At 42.3% G+C, this 21,648-nt stretch overlaps 1 protein-coding gene across 30 annotated transcripts in view; it reads left to right on the top strand.

Moving 5' to 3' along the window:
- Nucleotides 1–21,648, top strand: part of LOC115201081 (transcription factor 7-like 2) — a 96,383-nt gene that overhangs the window by 34,038 nt on the left and 40,697 nt on the right. For 21 of the 30 annotated variants that reach the window (XM_029764329.1, XM_029764325.1, XM_029764326.1 and 18 more), the window contains exon 5: nucleotides 7,425–7,484. The exons of the other annotated variants lie outside the window; for them this stretch is intronic. In XM_029764329.1, the coding sequence (XP_029620189.1) occupies nucleotides 7,425–7,484 (60 nt within the window). The remainder of the gene's footprint in view (nucleotides 1–7,424; nucleotides 7,485–21,648) is intronic. 30 annotated transcript variants of the gene reach the window in all.

The following is a 21,648-nucleotide window of genomic DNA, read 5'->3' as shown; positions in this document are numbered from 1 at the left end:
GACTGTATTGATTGCGTAAAGCCAATTGTAAGGGAAAGCTCACTCTGTGAAAGGGATAAGCTGGCAGCTGTAGTGGAGTTGCCAAAGTGGCAGATGGCCATTGCTCTTTGGACGGCCACGCCGCTTCCGACGCAGTGTGTGTGGCGACACAAGGCCCAACCCAGTGCTTACTGTACAGTAGAGTTTGCAGATGGATAATTAGCTTAACCTAATAGGAAAACTATGGAGATGACCCACAACCTCAGAGCAGGAATGTTTACTCTTCTGACTTTATGAGCATAGTGAAGGAGGAGCTATAGCCACATTGTTAACTAACCCACGCTGTTCACTTTCCAAAGAGCATGACCGCCCTGAGCCCGGGCTGGCTACGTGACTGGACAGTGATAGTCTAATAGGGTCCATGTCAATATTTAAAAAGCTAGTTCTCTATTATTAACAGATTTGTCCATGTTTGGCCAATGTAAAGGTGGTATATAATGAAGAATATAAAAAGGTGTGGAATAAAAGTTGGTGTTAGTAAGGTGACTAAAAGTGAGCCAGTATTGGCATGGTGGGTAGCATTGTTTCTAGAGTTGTAATTAGGATAGTTGAGATAACGCCAACGTTAAAGTTCATACATGGTCTCTATACAATAATATCGGACATACACTTAGTTAAGGCTACACTATAGACCCATTGTGCATATGAGTGTCTGATTGATTTAGACTTAACCACATAGCTGACCCCGTGTTGACCCATGGAGCGAATATGTGTAGTCAACATTTGTTTAGGTCATGAGTTTTACACAAGGATGTGAATATTTAGTGGCTTAAATGATGTTAAGGAACTGTCTCCACATGAGTCACTGTTGGTATTTGATAAGTAGAGCTAGTTTTTATGAGCCACAATAAAAAATACTATCATCAATGGTTTCCAGTTCAACAGTAAGAGAAAGTTGGAAAGCCAGCCCTCTTGGTCTTTTGCCTATTTTTGCTAAGTAAAGCTTAAAATAGTCCGTTTTTTAAAGCAGAAACCCTGTCAAAAGTTTTGCTTAAGACAAAGAGATGGCGATGACAGTGCTCTAACGAACACAACAAGCAAACTCAGTAGGACAGGCCCTCCTTATTCTCAGAGAGACGCCAGTGTTATTTTTATACCGTAAAGTTCAGGAGGCCCAACTTGCCTGGTTATTTTAAGACACCATTTCCTCTGAAATCATTAAGCTGGTAGGAGGCAGTTAAGCTGCAGGTAAATGCTTCAGTTTTTATTCCTCCATGAGTCATATGGCTTTAAATACTTATCACCTCACATCTTCCATTGCTCCTTCGTACCGAGGGTTTTAAGAGTTTCGTAAGATGACGTCCAAAACATGGTTACAGTTAAAATGCTTCGCAGTCAGAATGCATTAGCATCTTGTTACTCCAGCAAAAGCGTTTATCTTCATTGTTTATTTATTTGTTTGATAAAAAACGTGGGAGTTGGTAAGATCAGAGGTGTTGCTGCACCTGAATGCACTTACTGTTAGTGTAAGTGATCAAATTGAATGTGAGATGAAGCTTTTATTGTCTTCTCCCTCCTGCCCTCCATTTATCTCCAACTGAGGGGAGTTTTATTAGAAGTTTCCCTGATTTGCATCGTACCAGTGTTAACGGATAGACAGATTGACAGATCGGTTTTGGCGACTCTGGCAATGCCAGACATAACACTTTGGCCCTTCGTATCTCAATCAAACCCCAATCCCCCCCAACCAACATGGTCTATATCAGTGGTATTCATAGTCGGGGGGTGCAACTCCTAGTGGGTTTGTAGGGAAACTCCCAAACAAATTAAGTTTGTACAGATTATTTTAGGGGACAATATACGTTTGAGAAAGATACCTTTGAAAATACAATTTTATTGAGCAAATGTTTACCTATTTTTTTTGGGGGGGGGGCAAAAAATGTATACAGATTATTTTATGGGACAATACAAACTTTTTTTGAGAAATATAAATTAGAAAAATTACACTTTATTGAGTAAGTGCTTTCATTGGTTTCTTTTATAATAGATGAAAATGTAATGAATTCAAGGTTATTTGTTGATGTAAAAATGTATTTTATGGTTGTCATTAGATTTGGGTGGGGTCGTGAGAAATTCTTGCAAAAAAATAAAATTGTCCCCAGAAATTCTTGCGGGAAAAAATGTCACGTTCTTGAAAATGATCGGACCAAGGCGCAGCGTGAGTATAGTTCCACATATTTAAGTGAAACTAACAAAACAAAATAAAACTTACAAAGACCATGAGGACGTATGCCCAAACACACTAACAATCAATATCCCACAAAACACAGGTGGGGAAATTGCTACCTAAATATGATCCCCAATCAGAGGCAACGATAAACAGCTGCCTCTAATTGGGAACCATATTAGCACCAACATAGAAATAGACATACTAGATCACCCCCTAGTCACGCCCTGACCTACTACACCATAGAGAACCAAGGGCTCTCTATGGTCAGGGTGTGACAAAATGGGGTCCCAGGTGAAAAGGTTTCAATGCCACTGGTTTATATGTTCCTTTACATCAGCCCTCCCAAGTAAAAAGAATAATATATATATATATATATATATATATTATTGTTGGACATAAAATACTGTAAAACCACCAGCAAATCAACTCCAAGTGATTTGAATTATGGAAATCTGTTCCAAAGTATTCTCAAGCATACTAGAGATACAGGTAACTGCCAAATCCAAAATAAAGGAAACACCAACATAAAGTGTCTTAATAGGGTGTTGGGCCACCTCGAGCCAGAACGACTTCAATGCACCGTGGCATAGATTCTACAAGTGTCTGGAACTCTACTGGAGGGATGCGACACCATTCTTCCACTGGAAATTCCATAATTTGGTGTTTTGTTGATGGTGGTGGAAAACGCTGTTTCAGGTGCTGCTCCAGAATCTTCCAGAAGTGTTAAGATTGAGATCTGTTGACTGAAATGACCATGGCATATGGTTTACATCGTTCTCATGCTCATCAAACCATTCAGTGACCATTCGTGCCCTATGGATGGGGGCATAGTTATCCTATGGTGGCATAGCCATGGTAGCCAAAATAATGACCAAAATAATAACCTGCCCAGCATTTTTATACATGACCCTAAGCATGATGGGATGTTAATTGCTTAATAAACTCAGGAATTACACCTGTGTGGAAGCACCTGCTTTCAATATACAGTACTTTGTATCCCTCATTTACTCAAGTGTTTCCATTATTTTGGCAGTTACCTGTATATATGATCGTATACAAATGTAAGCAAGGTTTGAAATTAGTATGTTTTAGTCAAATATTATATCTGTTTGGGCTTCTTGCGGTCAATTTTCATTCTACAAATCGACCCATGGCTGAATGTAGTCAATGATCCCTGCTTTACGTAATCCCCTTATAAAAAAATGTGGCCGTAAACAGTCGTTTCTTTTTGCTTTCAAGTGGGAAAAACACCTGGGCACCTTGACCGATCTTTGGCTTGAAATGTGCCATCTGCACCGTAGCGATAAAAGCCAGCCGATAGGCACCAGCGATAAGGAGAGAGCGATCCGAAGTTCAAGTGACCCTTCAACAACTTCAGAAAGTCAGAGAGAGTGAAATAGTAAATAAGACAAAAATATAAAGTTTGAGATATACATACAAATGCTAAATTGAGCAATGAGAGATGGAGAAGGACAAAGACTGATGGACAGATAGACAAAGAGATGGAAATAGACATAGGGGCAGATACACATAGAATCAAACAAAAACATACGGTCTTGTGTAGAATCTATGGATAGGTCCGTTTCTGGGGTAGAAGTAGGTGGAACTCTTGAGGGTCAGCCATGAAGGGAAAGGAGGAAGTGACCTCACAGGGGCTTGTCGTTACGAGGGCGTGCCCCTCTCCTCCATGCCTGCTAAGGAGGCATGCCTGGCCCTTTGATGTGTCTGACCGCCCCGCGGGGCAGCCTCCAAACCGCTGCCGCTGAACTTTTAGACCATTGGCAGAAAGTTATTATTTATTTATGTCTATTGATGTGTATTTTTTTCAAAAAGAAACCCAGGGAGAGACATTTTTGTCTTGTGCTTCACATAGTCAACAGTCTGAGAGAATCTTGTATAAAATAGCCCTCAGTTCGTAGAGTCGTATGCTACAGTATCTTCATTTGACTCATTTTCATACACACATAAACACAGTCAATTCTCAAAACTCAATGAGTTGACAGTCATCTATAAAAAAACTGAAGGTTATCCTTTCTTGTTAAATTGTTGGTGCACCAAATACAGTAGGCCTACATCGGCTGATGTATTATGCCATTTTCCTAGTAGCTTAGAGGTACTCGAAATAGGATTTGTTTTGAGCCACGTGACAGATTTTTGATTTGTTACGGGATCTGTTTCGTGTGTGTGTGTGCCCCCACATCACAGCTGGCAACTGCTGCTACTCAAGCAGGACATTGCTGTGTCCCAGTAGCATAACATGGTGGTGTTCTGGTCATGCCATTTCTTTACACATTCAAGTTGAGAAAGTACTTTACATTTCAACTCTGTAAGGCAAGAATTGTGTAAGGGAATGTAAGAAAGGGTACGTCACTTGTTGTTGGCTTTAAAATATTGAGTCATCTTCTAACTCAGTCATCGGACAACGTAAATGATAGGCTGTCAGTTTTTTTAGGGGGGTTTGGGGGGGGGGGGTAAAATAACACTCCAGGCCACTCTTGAGGTCTAAAACTAGATAGAAAGTATGTAGAAATTATAATGGACCTTTACATTTTCAAATAACTGTCCTCCTTCTGGCCTTCAAATAACTTTTGATGAACAAATCAGTTCAGAATTTTGAAATCCCAATGTGGCCCTCGAGCCATAATTTCTGCCCACCCCTAGGTTAAGTGATGAATAACCTAAATTAGAGGCCACTTTAGAGTTACTATTGTGGTGCAAGTCAAACATTTTTGACAATGTTTCTTAAATTGACATGCTGGGAACTGGGGCAGAAATATGCATATGTTTGCGAGCAAGAGAGTATGCGCACACATACACACACACTCCACACCACACTAGTCCTTTCCTCAGAGTCTGTTCAGGCTGGACAATGTCTCCATTGTTTTCTAGGCTTTCACTGGCAGCAGGGGACGGCTGGAGTGTTAACCATTTCCTAACCAGGCCTCAGTGTAGTGTGTGTCCGTGTTTGTGTGTCAGGAGCAGTGAAGAATGGAACTTGAGGGAGTATAGTGTCCTGTTGTGTGCCTACTCCCAAGTGTATGATAATGAGTGTTGAGTAAGTGATGGAATCTGACCATTACATCTATGTGTGGCAAGACCTCCCACCTGAACCAATGAACACTTGGCTTTCACGTTTTAGGCCAATTTGTCTCTCCATAGAAAAGTGCACTAGAACAAGAGCTACAGAATGGGAGTGGGAGTTGGCTTGAAATTAAGTCTCCTTCCCAATTTTTCAAAAAAGAATAGATTTGTTCAGGAAATGCCCACAATGACTTCTCAGTCCCCCACTGTGGCTAAACAGCTTGGCCGGTCATCCTTAGAAAAGACATGGCCAGTGGTCTCTTGTCCACTCCACGTCCATCTTTGTATGTTGAGAAACGTTAAATAAAGACAAGTCTCCTCCCTATGAATTGCAGTCCACCTGGGCTGTACAGACAATAACTCTGTGGGTTGGAAGCCCTGGTGGGAGAGCCTGGCCTCACTGTTAATGAGCGCCCCCAGGGTCACAGACTGGAGACACACTACCCTCACTGTTTATGAGGGGAGACCTCTCTCTCTCCCTCTGTCTCTCTCCCCCCCCCCCTCTCTCTCGCTCTCTCTCTTCCTCTACCTTGCTCAGATAATCATCCTTACTTTAGTCTGCAAGCTCTGGGTAGACTGAGCAAAGTCAGTGGTAGCATTATCACAGAAGAATGCAATGCTGTCTATTGTTATGGCAGTAGTGCTCTAGACCAGAGCCCCTTCGGCTCTTCTGTTGGTGGGAGACATGGCCTCACCCTTAGACAGGGGGCTTTGTGCCTCTTCTGGCCACCCAACAGGCCTTGGCCCTGTCCATTGTCTCAAACCAGACGTTGCACTGTCATGCTGACATCATAACCATCTTGGGGGCCAAATGTGAGACCAGCTGAGACGTGTGTCAATCATGGGAACTGTGACAAGAGTGGGTAATAGGGGTTTTCTGTTTCACTCAGTGAAAACCAATCTAGACAAAGTCATTGTTTCTCTACAACACTGAATGTCCAGTTGTTTACAGACTTCCCAATGACAGTCAGTGTCTGCTGAGCAGCCAACAAAGGAATGACTGAGCAAGCGACAGTGGAATTTATAGGGATTTATAGAGGAAAAATTCCGTCCAGATTCTGACCTGTAATAGTGCGTAGCCTAGTTTGTTGTACCTTTTCCTTTATTGTTCAATATTTTTTCCTCGGGAATGCACTCTAGGCCTCATCTGATTGCAGGAAGAAATGTGAATAGCGGCTTTTATACGCACATGAATGGTTGAGAGATCATTTGTCCTTTTTACCTCTGGGTGGTATTTAGCATTTATGTAGGCTAACCCCTGTAAACTTAGGCCACCCTGGGTAATGGGCTGATCTAGACTGTGTTTGTGTGCGTGCAAGCAGTCACAACGATAACCACTGTATATACTGTAATCCTGTTGAGAGGAATCTGTCTCCAACGGGGTCAAGCAGTCATAGGGTCAAGCACACAAGACTTATTGACTTTTGTGCAGAGTAGGCTAACCTGTACAGTAACATTATGTGTGAGGTTTCAGTACTGTATATGGTGAAAACACTTTGTCATAACTAACTTAGGTGGTTCAGTAGTTTTTTGGGGTCTGTGTGTTTGTGCCTGAATGATTGTGTGTGAGTTTTTTTGTAAAATGATACATGAACTCTTCATCTCCTTCCCTGTTTCTTTTCCCTTTTCCTCTTTTTTCCTCCCTCTTTCTTTCCATGCATTCCTCTCCTGATTTTAGAGTGATGTAAAACATGATTTGGCTGTTAGCTGCACACCTCCCTAATGCACAGGAATACATCTCCCCATGTTCACCCTAGTGCAAGCTGCATTTACTTAAGAGCCAAAGAAGGCGATGTCTTTGAACCAGCAGCGAGAACAGCTGAGAAACTCCAGTGTATAACAGTATAACAGCCATGTAACCAACCCAAAGCCAACCCATATTCTCATATTCTCTGTGTAATGTGTGTGTATACGGATAGGCATGGCACCCTGGAGAAAGCTGAGGTAGCCATAAGGAAAGGAAATAGAAGGTTAAATAAATGAATAGCCTAGCTAGTGAAAAAAAGCATTAGGCCTATTTCTTTTGGAAAGTGAAAACACACTGCTTTACATTCATGTTCCTGGTAGGCTAGGATGATGTGTGTGTGAGCTGATATAATTGTGTGACTCGGGAACGTCCGTCTTTGCCTTTCAGGGGCCCTTCTGCTTGGAATTCCCCGGACAGTCAGATCTGAGCCTTCACCAATTTCAGTTGGTGAGAACTTTGAATTCCAAGTATCTTGTTAGCTGGTTGATGATGCCAAAATAACAACTGACAAATTATGATGATGTTGATAAAATAAAAAAAAGTAATAATAACAACCATAATCCAAATGATAGCCTAATCATGCTATGTTGTTGTGTTTGCTACTGATTCAGTGCTGCTACTGCTGTGTTGTTGACTTGCTTTGTTGCTCTGAAATGGCAGCTGGTGCAGATATGTCTTGGATACTTTTGACAGCCTTAACCTACTGACCTTTTAGCCATGGTTTTCACACTAAATATGTACTCATGTCTTGTGCAACACATACATTCCTAGTTCTCTGACAATCCTGATTTCCTGAGATGCTTCTAAAAGACTGTGAACTGTGTTCTGTAAGTAACTGGCTTGTAACCCACTAGTGTTGTGATACTTGATGTAGCCCAGCTCAGGTTGCTGACTGTGCTTTGTCTCTGGTGTAGCTAACATCAGATGGTTTAGAATGTTTATTCTTAAGGTAGCATTACGGTCTCCATCGACAGGGATTGTGCCCTTTGGCTTTACAACAGTGCCAAAGTGTCTATTGATTTAAGTCTCTGCTGTTTGAACATGGTATATAATGATGCTTTCAGGTCCATAAAGGTTTCTGTCAAACAGTATAGGTTAAATCCATTTGAATTCAATCACTTTTGACAGCATCCTTTTTGATTTAAATAAAACTTTGCTTACATTTTGCCCATGGAAGAAGTGGTCAGAAAGGGACTTTTTGGACCTGAATGCCAAAACATTTAGGAGATAAAGGTGTTTCAAGGTGACCCATTTCGCATACCCCAACTCAATTGTTTATCTTTTCCAGTGATGAAGACATGGATGTCTCATGGTATGGCCATGAGACATCCATGTCTTCATCATTGGAAAAGATAAACGGTTGAATTTGATGTAATTTAAAAGCTTGCAAACAAGGTTGTCAAACTATTTAACAATGTCTTGGGGGAATTAAAATGTAATACTTTTTTACCTTAAGGTCGATTATCTAAAAACGCATAAACGAGAAAAAAATCATTTTCACATACAGTACCAGTCAAAAGTATGGACACACCTACTCATTCAAGGGTTTTTCTTTATTTGTACTATTTTCTACATTGTAGAATAATAACATATATGCATTCATGTAGTAACCAAAAAAGTCTTAAACAAAACAATATCTTTTTTTTATTCTTCAAAGTAGCTACCCTTTGACTTGATGACAGCTTTGCACACTCTTGGCATTCTCTCAACTAGCTTCATGAGGTAGTCACCTGGAATGCAATTAAATTAACAGGTTGCCTTGTTAAAATGTAATTTGTGGAATTTATTTCCTTAATGCATTTGAGCCAATCAATTGTGTTGTGACAAGGTAGGGGTGGTATACAGAAGAAAGCCCTATTTGGTTAAAGACCAAGTCCATATAATGGCAAGAACAGCTCAAATAAGCAAAGAGAAACGAGAGTCCATCATTACTTTAAGACATGAAAATCATTCAATACGGAAAATGTCAAGAACTTTAAAAGTTTCTTCAATTGCAGTCGCAAAAATCATCAAACGCAATGATGAAACTGTCTCATGAGGACCGCCACAAGAAAGGAAGACCCAGAGTTACCTCTGCTGCAGAGGATAAGTTCATTACAGTTAACTGCACCTCAGATTGCAGACCAAATGAATGCATCACAGAGTTCAAGTAACAGACACATCTCAACATCAACTGTTCAGAGGAGACTGCGTGAGTCAGGCCTTCATGGTCGACTTGCTGTAAAGAAACTGAAGGACACCAATCAGAAGAAGAGACTTGCTTGGGCCAAGAAACACAAGCAATTGACATTAGACCGGTGGAAATCTGTCCTTCGGTTTGATGAGTCCAAATTTGAGATTTTTGGTTCCAATGTGTCTTTGTGAGACGCAGAGTAGGTGAACAGATTATCTCCGCATGTGTGGTTCCCACTGTGAAGCATGGAGGAGGTGTGTTGGTGTGGGGGTGTTTTGCTGGTGACACTGTCTGTGATATATTTAGAATTCAAGGCACACTTAACCAGCATGGCTAAAACAGCATTCTGCAGCAATACGCCATCCCATCTGGTTTGCGCTTAGTGGGACTATCATTTGTTTTCCAACAGGACAATGACCCAACACACCTCCAGGCTGTGTAAGGGCTGTTTGACCAAGAAGGAGCGTGATGGAGTGCTGCATCAGATGACCTGGCCTCCACAATCACCCTACCTCAACCCAATTGAAATAGTTTGGGATGAGTTGGACCGCAGAGTGAAGGAAAAGCAGCCAACAAGTGTTCAGCATATGTGGGAGCTCCTTTGATGTCTTCGTAGTAAAATAAGGAAAACTCTTGAATGAGTAGGTGTGTCCAAACGTTTGACTGGTGCTGTATGTCAGGGGTCGGCAACAGTCGCCAAAACCGGCCCGCAAGCGAGATAAACATCACCAGGAATTCAGCTAAAAATGAATTTTATTTAGGAAATCTGTTCACCAAGTTGTCCCACAAATTAAAAAAGAGACGTGATCGTGTCTCAATGTAATGAAAGTACGAAATTATTATTATTTTCAAATCCAATCTCTTTTTGGGCTTTGTGGTCAATTTGCAGTGTACAAAAAAATCATCCTATCCCTGGCATATGTTGTAGCTTAGACCCTACTTTACATAATCGGTTGAGACACTAAATGCTCTTGAATACAGGGTGGGCGTCATTTCAAACACAGAACTAGAATTCATAGAATGGACTTATCCCTTCAGACCACTGCAATTTAGCTGGTACACCATTTCCATTTCCATTTAGTTGACAATTTAGCTTCTAATTGCTATCACAAAGATGGCCACCGGTCTACCCACCATCGAATGTTAACTTTAATGGTCATGTCTATTCTATTATCTATATTTATATGATTTCAATAGGTTTCCTATGGAGGATTGACAGTATAATTTAAAACAACAGATATTCCCGTTTAAGTCAACATTGTGGCTGAATCCAACCATCTTTGTGGTAACGTTAGAAAGTTGACATTTCAGATTTATTCCCATTTTAGTATATTTTTCAGCCAAAACATGACGCCTACCCTGCATCCAAGAGCATGTTGTGTCTCAACCGATGGCGGCACATCACAAAAACCTCAGATAATGTAAAATAGGGTCTAAGCTACAACATGTGAATATGAAAAAAATTGGCATCTACACATTTTTAGATAATTGACAAAAAAAGTACAAAAAAAATGTTATAAAAAATAAATTCTGAAATGTTTTGACAATTAAATTGTATCAATAATTATCAATAAATATCAATATCTTTTCCAATGATGGACATTGTCTCATGGTATGCAAAATAGGTCAACTTTGAGGACCTTTGTCTTGGCATTCAGGTCCAAAACATCACTTTCTGAGCACTTCTTCAATGGGCAAACATGTATTGAAGGTTTGGTTCAAATCAAAAGGAGTGCTTTGAAAAAGTGATTGAAATCAAATGGATAATGTATATGTTGATCTGAATCTCCATCAGTTCTGAGGATTTTGGTAAACATTTGTCACACATTTTTCCAGTCTTTTGCTGGAGGACTGTACTCTGTATAAATACAAATTTGTTTTTGTGTTTGAATTACCATCCAGGAGAGAGAATCTTTCTGTTCTATTTTAATCTACAGTTGTCTTGAAGAGGATTCTCTATTTTATCAGCATCTGTGGTTGAATGTGAGCCAGCAAGAAGTTAACTAGAAAATGCTGTGCGTGTGTGCGTGTGCGTGTGTGTGTGTGTGTGTGTGTGTGTGTGTGTGTGTGTGTGTGGTCTAAGTGACTGTGTGTGTCTGCCTATGTATTTATGTTGGCGGGGGGGAGGTCGATGTTGAAGACAAGGGACTCGGACGAGACAAGGCTGTCTAGCTTTTCTGAATTGTTCTGCTGTTGTCAGAAGGTGCTTAGAGCCATCCAAGGACCATGAATGGTTTGTTTCACATTTTTATATTACTACCCAGTGTCTCATTTAACTATGGTGTCCTCCTTGACGGACCCAAACAGTCAGGGTTTGAATGGATGGGGACATAATGGTTAGCCTTGGTCTGCAGAGCTGACTGCTGCCAGATCAGTGGGTTAGGCTAGATTATAGCTCATGGTTGCATGGTTAGCCTGATGAAGGGAGTGACAGGAACGGCGGGACATGGGTTGTCATTGAGGAGCCAAGAAGAAAACACATTTTTGTATCCTTTGAAAGGACCCCGGACTCTTGAGTTGCCTGCTTGAATTCCTCCAGCTTATCAATTGCTTGTTGATTTTCCATGCTCCATCAAGACCGTTTTGGTAATAAAGTCATTGCACTTGGAAAAACACTTTTGGAAACAACAACCTTAAATGTCAAGTGGAGAGAGATTTTCCTCCTTCTAGTTTTCCCTCCCTCCCTCCTCTTAAAAGTGTCTGCTAGAACCTGTTTGACTAGGTAGGGCAGGAGCTCTGTTGGGTGTGTCTATGTCTGTGTTTCTGTGTGAGTGCGTCTTAAATATGTGTTTGTCTGCATATTCTTTAGTGTCCGTGTCTCTCAAGGTTTAGATGTATGTGTGCCAAATCCAATGTAGGTGTGTGTGTATGTTTGTGTGCTAGATAAGCAGTCTCAGTCAGGTCAAGTAAGGTTGTCAAGCACAATTGTGCGTGTGTGTGTTTTTGGTTTTACTATCCTTGTGGGGACCAGCAGTCCTCACAAGGATAGTAAAACAAGGTACATTTGGACAAGTGGGGACATTTCGCAGGTCCCCACAAGGAAAAAGGCTATTTTAGGCTTAGGGGTTACGTTTAGGGTTACAATTAGGGTTAAGGATAGGGTTAGGGCTCAGTCACACCAATAGCGTTTGCTGGCCAAGAGTACTTAGCACCTCTGAACATAATTTGCGAACCGAATGCACACTGATTTTACATGTAGTATCGAGTAAAACATTTAGTCAGTTAGACGTCTACAGCGGGTGGTCCCGTTCAGCGCACTGAACGATAGGCAGGCGAACGCTAGACCCACATCCGGTGCGATGTGTGCGAGTCTTTAGGGTTAAGGTTAGGGAAAATATGATTTTGAATGGGAATCTATTGTTTGGTCCCCATAAGGATAGTTAAACAAGTGTGTGTGTGCGTGTACTTGAGAGCAGAAAAGGAAAGACAGTGATGGTGGCACTGATCTTTTTAAAATAGCAGCTTAGGTTTGCAGTTGTCCCTAAATCATGGTACAATGTGCAGACAAAGTTCATTTGTCATATTGGTCTTTAAGAAACTTAGAAAATATCCCACCTCATCCCACTACTTATTTTCCAAATAATGATAATTTACTATAATTTCTATATCCCCCTGCTTGACCAATCCTCTCTCCCTCCTCCACTTCCCAAGTCCCACATCTGATTCTTTGGCTGGGTTGTGAGTGTGTACTGTATTAGTACTTGAGGCCGTTTCACAGGGAAATTTGTTTTGACAGAACTCCAGGTGTCTCATTGTTGGAACTGCTATGGTTCAACAGATTTACCAATTAGTATTGGGCTGAGGGCATGGTTGGGGTGGGAAGGGGGGACTGGGGGCAGAGGGAAGGGTAAGTATGGAAGAATTGAAATGGGGAGGTGGGATGGGATGTTCCGGGTTGGATAGAGTGATGGACTGAGATGGGGGGAGGAGGAGGAAGAAGAAAGGGGGGTCTTTTGGAGGGTCTTGTGGCTGGAGAGAGAGAGGGACACTGAGCAAGTCGATACGTGACCTCCTTTTCCCAGCGGAGGAATGGAATGACTGGTTTCAGCTGAGTGACAAAGAGGAGAAGAAATAGGATGGGCGGTGTGAAGGAGGCAAATGATGAGGAGGAGGAAAAGGAGGCTTAGGCTTTAACTTAACAAGTGGCCTATAGTCCAGCCTGATACCCCCAACAAAGGATGGCATGTTTTCTTCTTTTGCTCTGTCAGTTAGTTTTTGTCAGTGTACTGCAAAATTGAGATGATTTGATTTACGCTAACTCAAGTGGGCCTCAGTACACAATGTATTGACTCAGCAGATCCCAATCTTTGGAGAGAGTTTTTACACACATCCGTTCCCAAACCAATGATTTGTTTTTATAGAAACCTCCTCTGTTCTCACATTCTTACTAGGCTAAATTGTGTGGGATTATAGACAGAGGTGTAACTTTCTGAAACTCTTTGTTTTTCCTTCAGAACAGCCTGCCCCTTTTCCAGGAAGTTTTTATATGAACTTTGGAGAGTAGGGTGAAGTGATTTAGAGAATATCCCTAGAGTCGCCTGTAGAATTTAGAGCACTGTTTGGCTCCAGAGTACAGTATGTGTTTGAGTGTCCATCATGACTCTGGTGTTAGCGCTCTATGAAATCACTGCAGGAGCTTACTTGGTCAGAAAGTTAAAGGAAAAAATGTAAATAAAGACTAAAGTGATGAACCCTCTAGAAATAAGGTCGTAAAGATTTCTCATTGAGTACTTTGACATGCACGCTAATACTTCTATATTAAACTGATTATGGCAGTGGACAGATTATGCAAAAGTACCGTGAACACCTTACTTTGTTTGTCTTAATTGGCGTAAGGTCAAAATCTAAGTAAGCATATTCTAATTAAAACATCTGGTTTTCTGAGCAATCTTTCATACTATTAGGACATGTAAACACCTTAATCGGCGTCCAGCGGTGTATTTGATCTGCTCATGTGCTAGCACCAGCCGAGTGAAGTGTGTTCGGAACAACTGAATGTATGTGTCTTAGAAGTAATTTTCACACTTTATGTCCGAACTCAGAATCAAATATGCTTCCCAAAAATAACATGTTCGCTGAAGTAGAACGTTTATATTGATTGGCGATTTTCTACATTTATCAGAGTGCCATCAGGTAGCCTGATTTCAGATGTGTCCATTTAAACATGATTATTAGGGAAATTGTTATTTTTGCAAAGCATACAAAAGTTTTAATCGATTATATCAATCTGACTATCCACAATAATCGCTTTATTGTGTGCATGTAACCGCACTCATTGAAGGGACAGTTCACCCAAATTACAAAATCACATATTGGTTTCCTTACCCTGTAAGCAATCGATGGACAAGGTATGACTGCAATCCATGTTTTGGTTTAGCTTCCCTGGCACTGTTTCCATATTAGCATTTGTGTCACAAATCCCATTCGAGTCATGGGACTGATATTAGCATATTTCGTTCATCATATCCAAGTCATCCGAAGGTATCTAAAATTGATTGTGAAGCTCAACAAAGTCACTTATAGATGATTTGAACATAATGCGTGAAGAACGCTGACATTGGTCCGATGACTTGCAGGAGAAATGTGTCACAAATGCTAAAACCTTAGCATTTGGAAACCGGGCCAGGGAAACTAAACCAAAGCATGGATTGCTGTCACACCTTGTCCATATACTGCTTACAGGCCAAGGAAACCAATATGCTGAACTATCCCTTTAAGGACTATTTATTGCTGTATCTGGCTGAAAGATGTCCGTAGGTTAGGGTCAAATAGCAGTGGAGCCCCTGGCTGCACAACTCTAACATTCTACTGCAAAGCCCATCACATATACCTACGTATATAGTGCTACAGTCTGCTGTCCTCTTGAATCACCGTCAGACGCTCAGCACGCTCTCGCCTGCTAATCCACTGTTTGGACTGGCACAGCGCCCCTTGTGTTGGAGCACCCATCCCCTGGCTGGTTGTTTGCCTGACTGCGGTAGCCACACTTTGGGGTGAGAGATTTTTGGGTGGATTTTGGAGAGGGGTAGGGCGCACTGGGGGTGTACGGAGAGGCGATGAACCCCACATCCCCAAAGAGCAATTTATTGCTACAGTTGAATGCACTGTGGCAGTTAAAGTTTAACACCTCTTTCTCTCTCTCTCTGTGTGTGTGTGTGTGTGTGTGTGTGTGTGTGTGTGTGTGTGTGTGTGTGTGTGTGTGTGTGTGTGTGTGTGTGTGTGTGTGTGTGTGTGTGTGTGTGTGTGTGTTTGTGTGTGTTGGCCGGTGGAATGCTGACTGTTTCCAGGGAGCCCTTAAGCTGCCCTGAATTAGGTTTAGTTTCCCTGCTCGTACGGCAGGAGAGCGGGTCGGGGGATTAGTTAAGAACACTCGGTATCTAATTCCTGAATAGTTTTGCATTGTCCTCCTCCTTCTCTTTCCTCAAACCTCTTTTATATTGTTTTCACGTGTGTCAGCTCAACCTGAGCGAGACTAACCCCCAATTTATTTTATTTTGTTCTTCTCAGCGGTTTCAGTGAAGACATCTCTGAACTTTCTTTATTTGTTTGGCTGTGTTTTTGATGTTTTCTTCCGCAGTCAGTGTAGTCGATGATGACTGAGTGCCGGGCTCTTCTTTTGTCTCGTCTGAATCCTCAAAAAAAGCTATGAAATTTGACTTGAGACTATTTTTCTTCCAAGTCAGTTTCTCTCTTAGGTGTTTTTTGTTGTTGAATAGTTGTGAAAATTTGGAACGGCTCAGACCGAGGCAGGTGATTTGTATTTGCATGCCTCTGCAGGTGTGCACATGCTTTTTTATTTAGTTGTTTTTCCAGCCCTCTAAAAATCATCTCTGATTTAAATGGCTTATTAACATACCATTTAAATCAATCAAGGTGAAGGAGAAACATTTTACATTTTACGTCATAATTGCCATACATGTCTGGGAAACATTGCCCAATTTCATTGAAATATGGGCACGTTGTTATGAAAAATCTGTTAGATAATATAGTTAGTGGATACACTATTATATCTGGTGATGGATCAACAGATCTGCCATGTGCACCAGGCACTGGCCAGACTGTCAATAAAAGCGCAAGAGCACAAGAGTTGCAACCTGGGAAATAGGACAAAATAATGAACCCACCACCAAAGTCTGCAAAGTCCTCAGCATTGGGATAGCTGTCAAAAAGCAAAAAAAGCAGTTTACTTTTCATACATTATTAACATGATCTAAATGCATTATTTGTGCATTTATTCATTCATTTGTCTTGTTAACATCCTTTGTGAGCAAAATAAACAGCACAGATGTAGAGTGGCTGTGTGACAGGTGTGTGTGTGTGTGTGTGTGTGTGTGTGTGTGTGTGTGTGTGTGTGTGTGAGAGAGAGAGAGATTTGAATAAAAACCTGTGAGGCATTGTGATTGGAGTGAGACAGGCGTGGTTTTGCGGACACGCGACAGGCTCTTCTTTACAGGCTCATTAAGGGACAGTGAGGCGATGATGTCGAATCTGCGCAAGTTTTACGGGCCTGCCTTCTTCTTTGAACACTGTCGCTCTGTTATCTGTTACATGCTCTGTTCCTTCGTAACAAGACGTCCCCCCCTCTTCCTCCTCCTCTTCATGCTTATTTATTTTGTGCTCGGCAGAAACCGAGAAGATGCGGCTTGTCCGTAGCATTCGGCAGCTTTTGTTGTGTTTTCCTCGACTTTGTTGGAAAGCCCAGCGTTTGGGCTTTTTCCCCTCACACGTCATGGTGAACGGAGATTTTAATTGGAACTTTTGGCACTGTCTCCATCTTGCGTTGAAATGGCAGACAAGTGACTGGCTGTTGGTGTGGCCGGCGGGCGAGCTGATTGGTGTGTAGCGAGGCATGGATAAATCAACTGGCAGCCTGAATAGCTCAGTTGATTCTCACTGGTATTCATTGAGACCATAGCCGTTTTGTTTTTTTTAAAATGGGATTCTGTCTTTAGAGAAGAGTCTAAAATAACAGACAAAAGAAAGAACGCTTCTTAGTTTTATGAAGCATGACTCTTTCTTTTGTTTTGCAGTGCAATGTACTCAAAACTGGTATCCAATTTATGTTTGCAATTAAATGCAAAAAGTATGCATTAGCTATTTTTTTTGCTATATCACTATGATACAGTTTGTTGATAAACTGCTAAAAGGGCAGACTCGGAATAAATAATAAGTGACCCTTTTGACATGCTAGACTAGACGGCTGCTAAAACGCTGGTTTAGCTCTTTTTGGCTACTGCTCCTTGCTGTAGCTAATGCGGACCACATGCTCCGTTGCATCTGCATAAGCACACATGTTTTAACTACAGATGACCCTGCACCGTACAGAGCCAGTCCTACTATACATATAGTACAATACGCTAAAGGCGAAGGAGTTGACAGGGGAGTATCGCCGTGTATAGGGGGCTTGAAGAACAGGCTCAGATTGAAGTCATTGTAATCCTCCTTAAAATGATGTGGGTTTGTGTCTGGCTGTGTGTGAGACTGATTCTGCCGGTGTGTGTGTTCGTGCCTGTTTGCAAGTGTGTGTGGGCTATCTATCTGGGCTGGTAGTCAGTGCTGTGTAATTACCTGGAAGGTTGCCACTGAGCCCCACTGGAGCAGAGAGGAGTAAAGCTGTGTCTTATGCAACGTGGGGTCACTTACACTAATGCCCATCTGAGCTTGAGTAACTAGCAGTAAGACCGATAACTTCTGTTTTGTACCAGTTGAAGAAAGGGAGATAATGACAGAGAAGCAACGGAGAGAAAATTGGGATGGATAGAAGGTTGAAAAAGACGCTAGGAAATGTGTGTCAAATTCCTCCATCACTTGTACCACGCTCGGTGGTGATCCATTAGCCGCAATGCCAACGGCTCGCTTGTCTCTCCTCTATTGTGGCCCACCTTCTTCTGAGAGAACGTGCTTGATGCCCACGAGCTCTCCTGCATCTGCACAAGCCTGTGTGCTGTGCATGCATGCACGCCGTGGTGTGGGCCTGCCTCTCTTGCTGTTTTAATTGTTATATCTCCTCACCCTTGATATGAGCAAAAAGGGAGGCCTCGGCAACGCCTGGGACTTCAAAGGCTACCTCCCCCAGTCTTACAAGTTGCCCGTCTCTTTGGAGGAGTAGGCTCCAGAGAGTGAGGGGGTTTGAGAGGCGGCACCGAGTCCCGGCTGGAATGAGTTTGATGGGCTAATTGTAGCCCCCAGTGGACACAGATGTACATCACAGAGAGGACTGGCAGAGTGGAGAGCACTGGATAAGAGTCTACAGCTCTGCTAATCATGGGAATGAATGGAGACGGCAGACACCCACCATCTCTCTTTCCCTCTCTCTCTCTCTCTAGTCTCTACCTTACCCATCGTTCTGCCCATGCTGTCTTTTTTCTCTGTTTCCCTGGCTCTCTGTATCTTGCTTCATGATGGGGGAAAATAAATGGACGCTGCAAAGACTCCCTCCGTTCCTCTCTTTCTCCCTCTGCTGTCAATCTTTCTCTCCCTGTCTCTCCATATCTTATCATCTCCAGCTCCCTGCACTCATCATTTGTTGAATAGTTGTGCTCTTCTTTTATGCTTTTCCGTGTGTCTGCAGTTTTGTATCATCCAGCGTGTGAATGTATTTACCTTTGTCTACCATTAAACTCCATAGGGATAGGTCACGTGCTGGCACATTCTGATGATCTCCTATCAGCGTGTAATTACGCTACTTGCCGTTGGTCACTACGTTTAATGAGCCCACTGTCCGTGTGGAATCTGGGTATGAACTCTACACAGCGCAGAACAAAGGAATTCCCAGACAGACGCACATCTCTGTCTACTATAACTACTACCCCTACTACCAAACACCACCACTGTAGCGGTGATCAAAAAAGAATCTCCTCAGCTGTGAACTGTTCTTTCTTTCTTCCCCCCCCAATCTGCATCAAACAGAAATCAATAGATGAAACTTTGAAGCGCATGTATCAGTTTTTCTCCTCCTTTCTTCCCCCCTCCTCTCTGGCGGTTTAGTACACTACACCACTTGAGTAAAGCACAGTTAAAAGGAAGAATGGCGCTGAAGATGACACCGTCAAGGAAGCGCCTAGTGTTGGGAAGGGCCCCGGCTGGGAAAAATCAATGGAAGGGAACACTTCCACACACGGAAACAGCACACAGGGAGTGAGAAAGGATATATTCTTTTTTTTCTTCTTTTTTTCAGAAAATTATATACTTTTTTTACCCAGAGAGAGAGAGGAGAGTAGTAAAAACAACTTCAGGATATCAAAATCAGTTATTTTGTGAGGTTGAGTTGTGCGGTTAAGGTTTGTTTTATCCAACTGTGAGGAAGCGTGTGTAGCTAGCTGTCTTTAAGGGCTCTTTTTGTTGGGCCACAGAAAATCTACTCATGGCATGTCCAGGGCACTCAGTGGGCATGGATTCCATAGAGGAGGCAGGGGATTAGGTTGTGGATACACAACAGTAAATGCCTAAGAATGCCATAAACAGTATAGTACAGACTTTAATTTGATATCGAGCTGGAATATTAAGTTGTACTGTCATTGTGACTGACACAGTTGGCAACACTGTGGTGCACTATTAGAATACTATACCCCAACACTGGGAAGGATGCCTACTGAAGGGGCTGGTAGAGAAGCATGCTCACTTTCCAGTTTTTGTTGTTGGGCTTCCTGTTTTGAAAGCCATTAAGAGCAAATTGCCTCACAGCAAGAGGCGAGATAAAAAGCCCTCGTCTTTTGAAACATGTCCAAGCGCAAAACATGACGAAGACGGAACGATAGCGATCTGTAAACATGGGGTCGGACGAAAACGTGGAAAATGTTTTTGATCCGATGAAAGCAGCGCCAGTGTTTTGTTTCATCACAGCTGTAGTATTTAGCTATTTAAACATAAGTATCCCAGGGAATGGTCACATAACTCCTGTATGGACCCCCTCCCAAATTGGTTTGTGACATCTGCATTTCAGGCGTTTTTGCTGTCAGATTTCAGCATTTATAGACTACTACTTTTATCATATATTGATCGATTTGATAAATCATCTGTCGTAAAAATACAGTTTAATTATTCAATTTTAAGTTATTTATAGTTTGATCACTCAGCATTACAGTATAGCTTAGCCTGGCGCACAGTACTGTCTGACTGCTAGTACGACCTATCTCACCTCAAGGATAGAGCAGCTGTTTACAGTACTATCTCTCTCAATGTGCCAAACGGGGTCTTACCCTGATGATGTAATCACCAGAGCATCTGAGGTCAGCTCACCTGCTGACCCCGGGCTGGTTAAAGACGAGTCTTGGACTGACAGCAAATATCTTTGAACCTGGTGAACATGAACCTTTTTTGTTATTCCACACCTCCACTGTTTACATTGGCAGCCGAGTCGTCTAGTTGTCTTTCAGTTGTCTGTTTTTTTTTCCTGACGTCTACTGGCATTTGCCCTTCTCCTCGGAGTAATGGCTCTATTCTCCTCAGCCAGCCTGGCTGTGTGCAGTGCAGCAGTTTGGTGCTGTTGTAGCTCCCCCTGCTCCCCTCACTGCCCCCAAGCCTGGCCAGCTTTTGCCTCTTAATAAAACCGACAGGCTCTAATTGGACTTAATTGCACCCTTCGGGTGTCGTCAAATGGAGTGTTGCTAAACAAACTGCAGGATCTGCAGGCAGGCCAGCACTGAAGTCTATGGGAGTGTATCAGGGAATACAGCAGTGGAGGCTGCTGAGGGGAGGACGGCTCATAATAATGTCTGGAATGGAGTATAATGGCTGGAATAGACTGAATGGAATGGTATCAAACACATGAAAACCATGTGATACCATTCCATTCACTCCATTCCAGTCATTATTATGAGTCATCCTCCTCTTAGCAGCCTCCACTGGAATACAGTACATAGGCCTAGGCCTACGTGTGTGTGTGTGTGTGTGTGTGTGTGTGTGTGTGTGTGTGTGTGTGTGTGTGTGACTGTAAGTGTGTTGCTGTGAGTATATGAGTACATGCATGGGTTTCGTTGATGTACTAGTGTGTATTTGCATGATTGCAGAGTTGTCTGAGGGTGATTTAATAGTGGGAGTGTATGGATGCAAGGTGTGTCTGAGTGCGTATGTAAGTGTGAGCAATAGGTTGTGTGTGTGTGTGTGCTGTATTTGTGTGAATGCTGAGTTTGGAGGCTGTAGCAACACATTCCTCCCTCACAACAAGCCAACAAAACAAGAGAGCACAAGCCTGAGAATCTCCCACATTCAGTCAGGCAGCATCACCTGAATGTGAACCTCTGTGTCGAGTTTGACAGTAAAACCGAGTGTCTGTGACTTTTGTGGAAGTGCCTACAACTCCAGGTGTCAAAATGCCTTTTAAATCCCTGCTAATAGAAAAAACAAAACAAACCTCCCACAGTAGGCCCCATGTCTCCGGGTAAAAACATGAAGCGCCGCTGCCTGGTGTGGCAGCCATTTTGAGCTACTCAACCCGGT

The sequence above is a fragment of the Salmo trutta genome, chromosome 10 (assembly GCF_901001165.1).
Source record: "Salmo trutta chromosome 10, fSalTru1.1, whole genome shotgun sequence".
Classification (NCBI taxonomy): Eukaryota; Metazoa; Chordata; class Actinopteri; order Salmoniformes; family Salmonidae; genus Salmo; species Salmo trutta.
The sequence above is the reverse complement of the archived record's forward strand: the minus strand, read 5'-3'. Positions and strand labels throughout refer to the sequence as shown.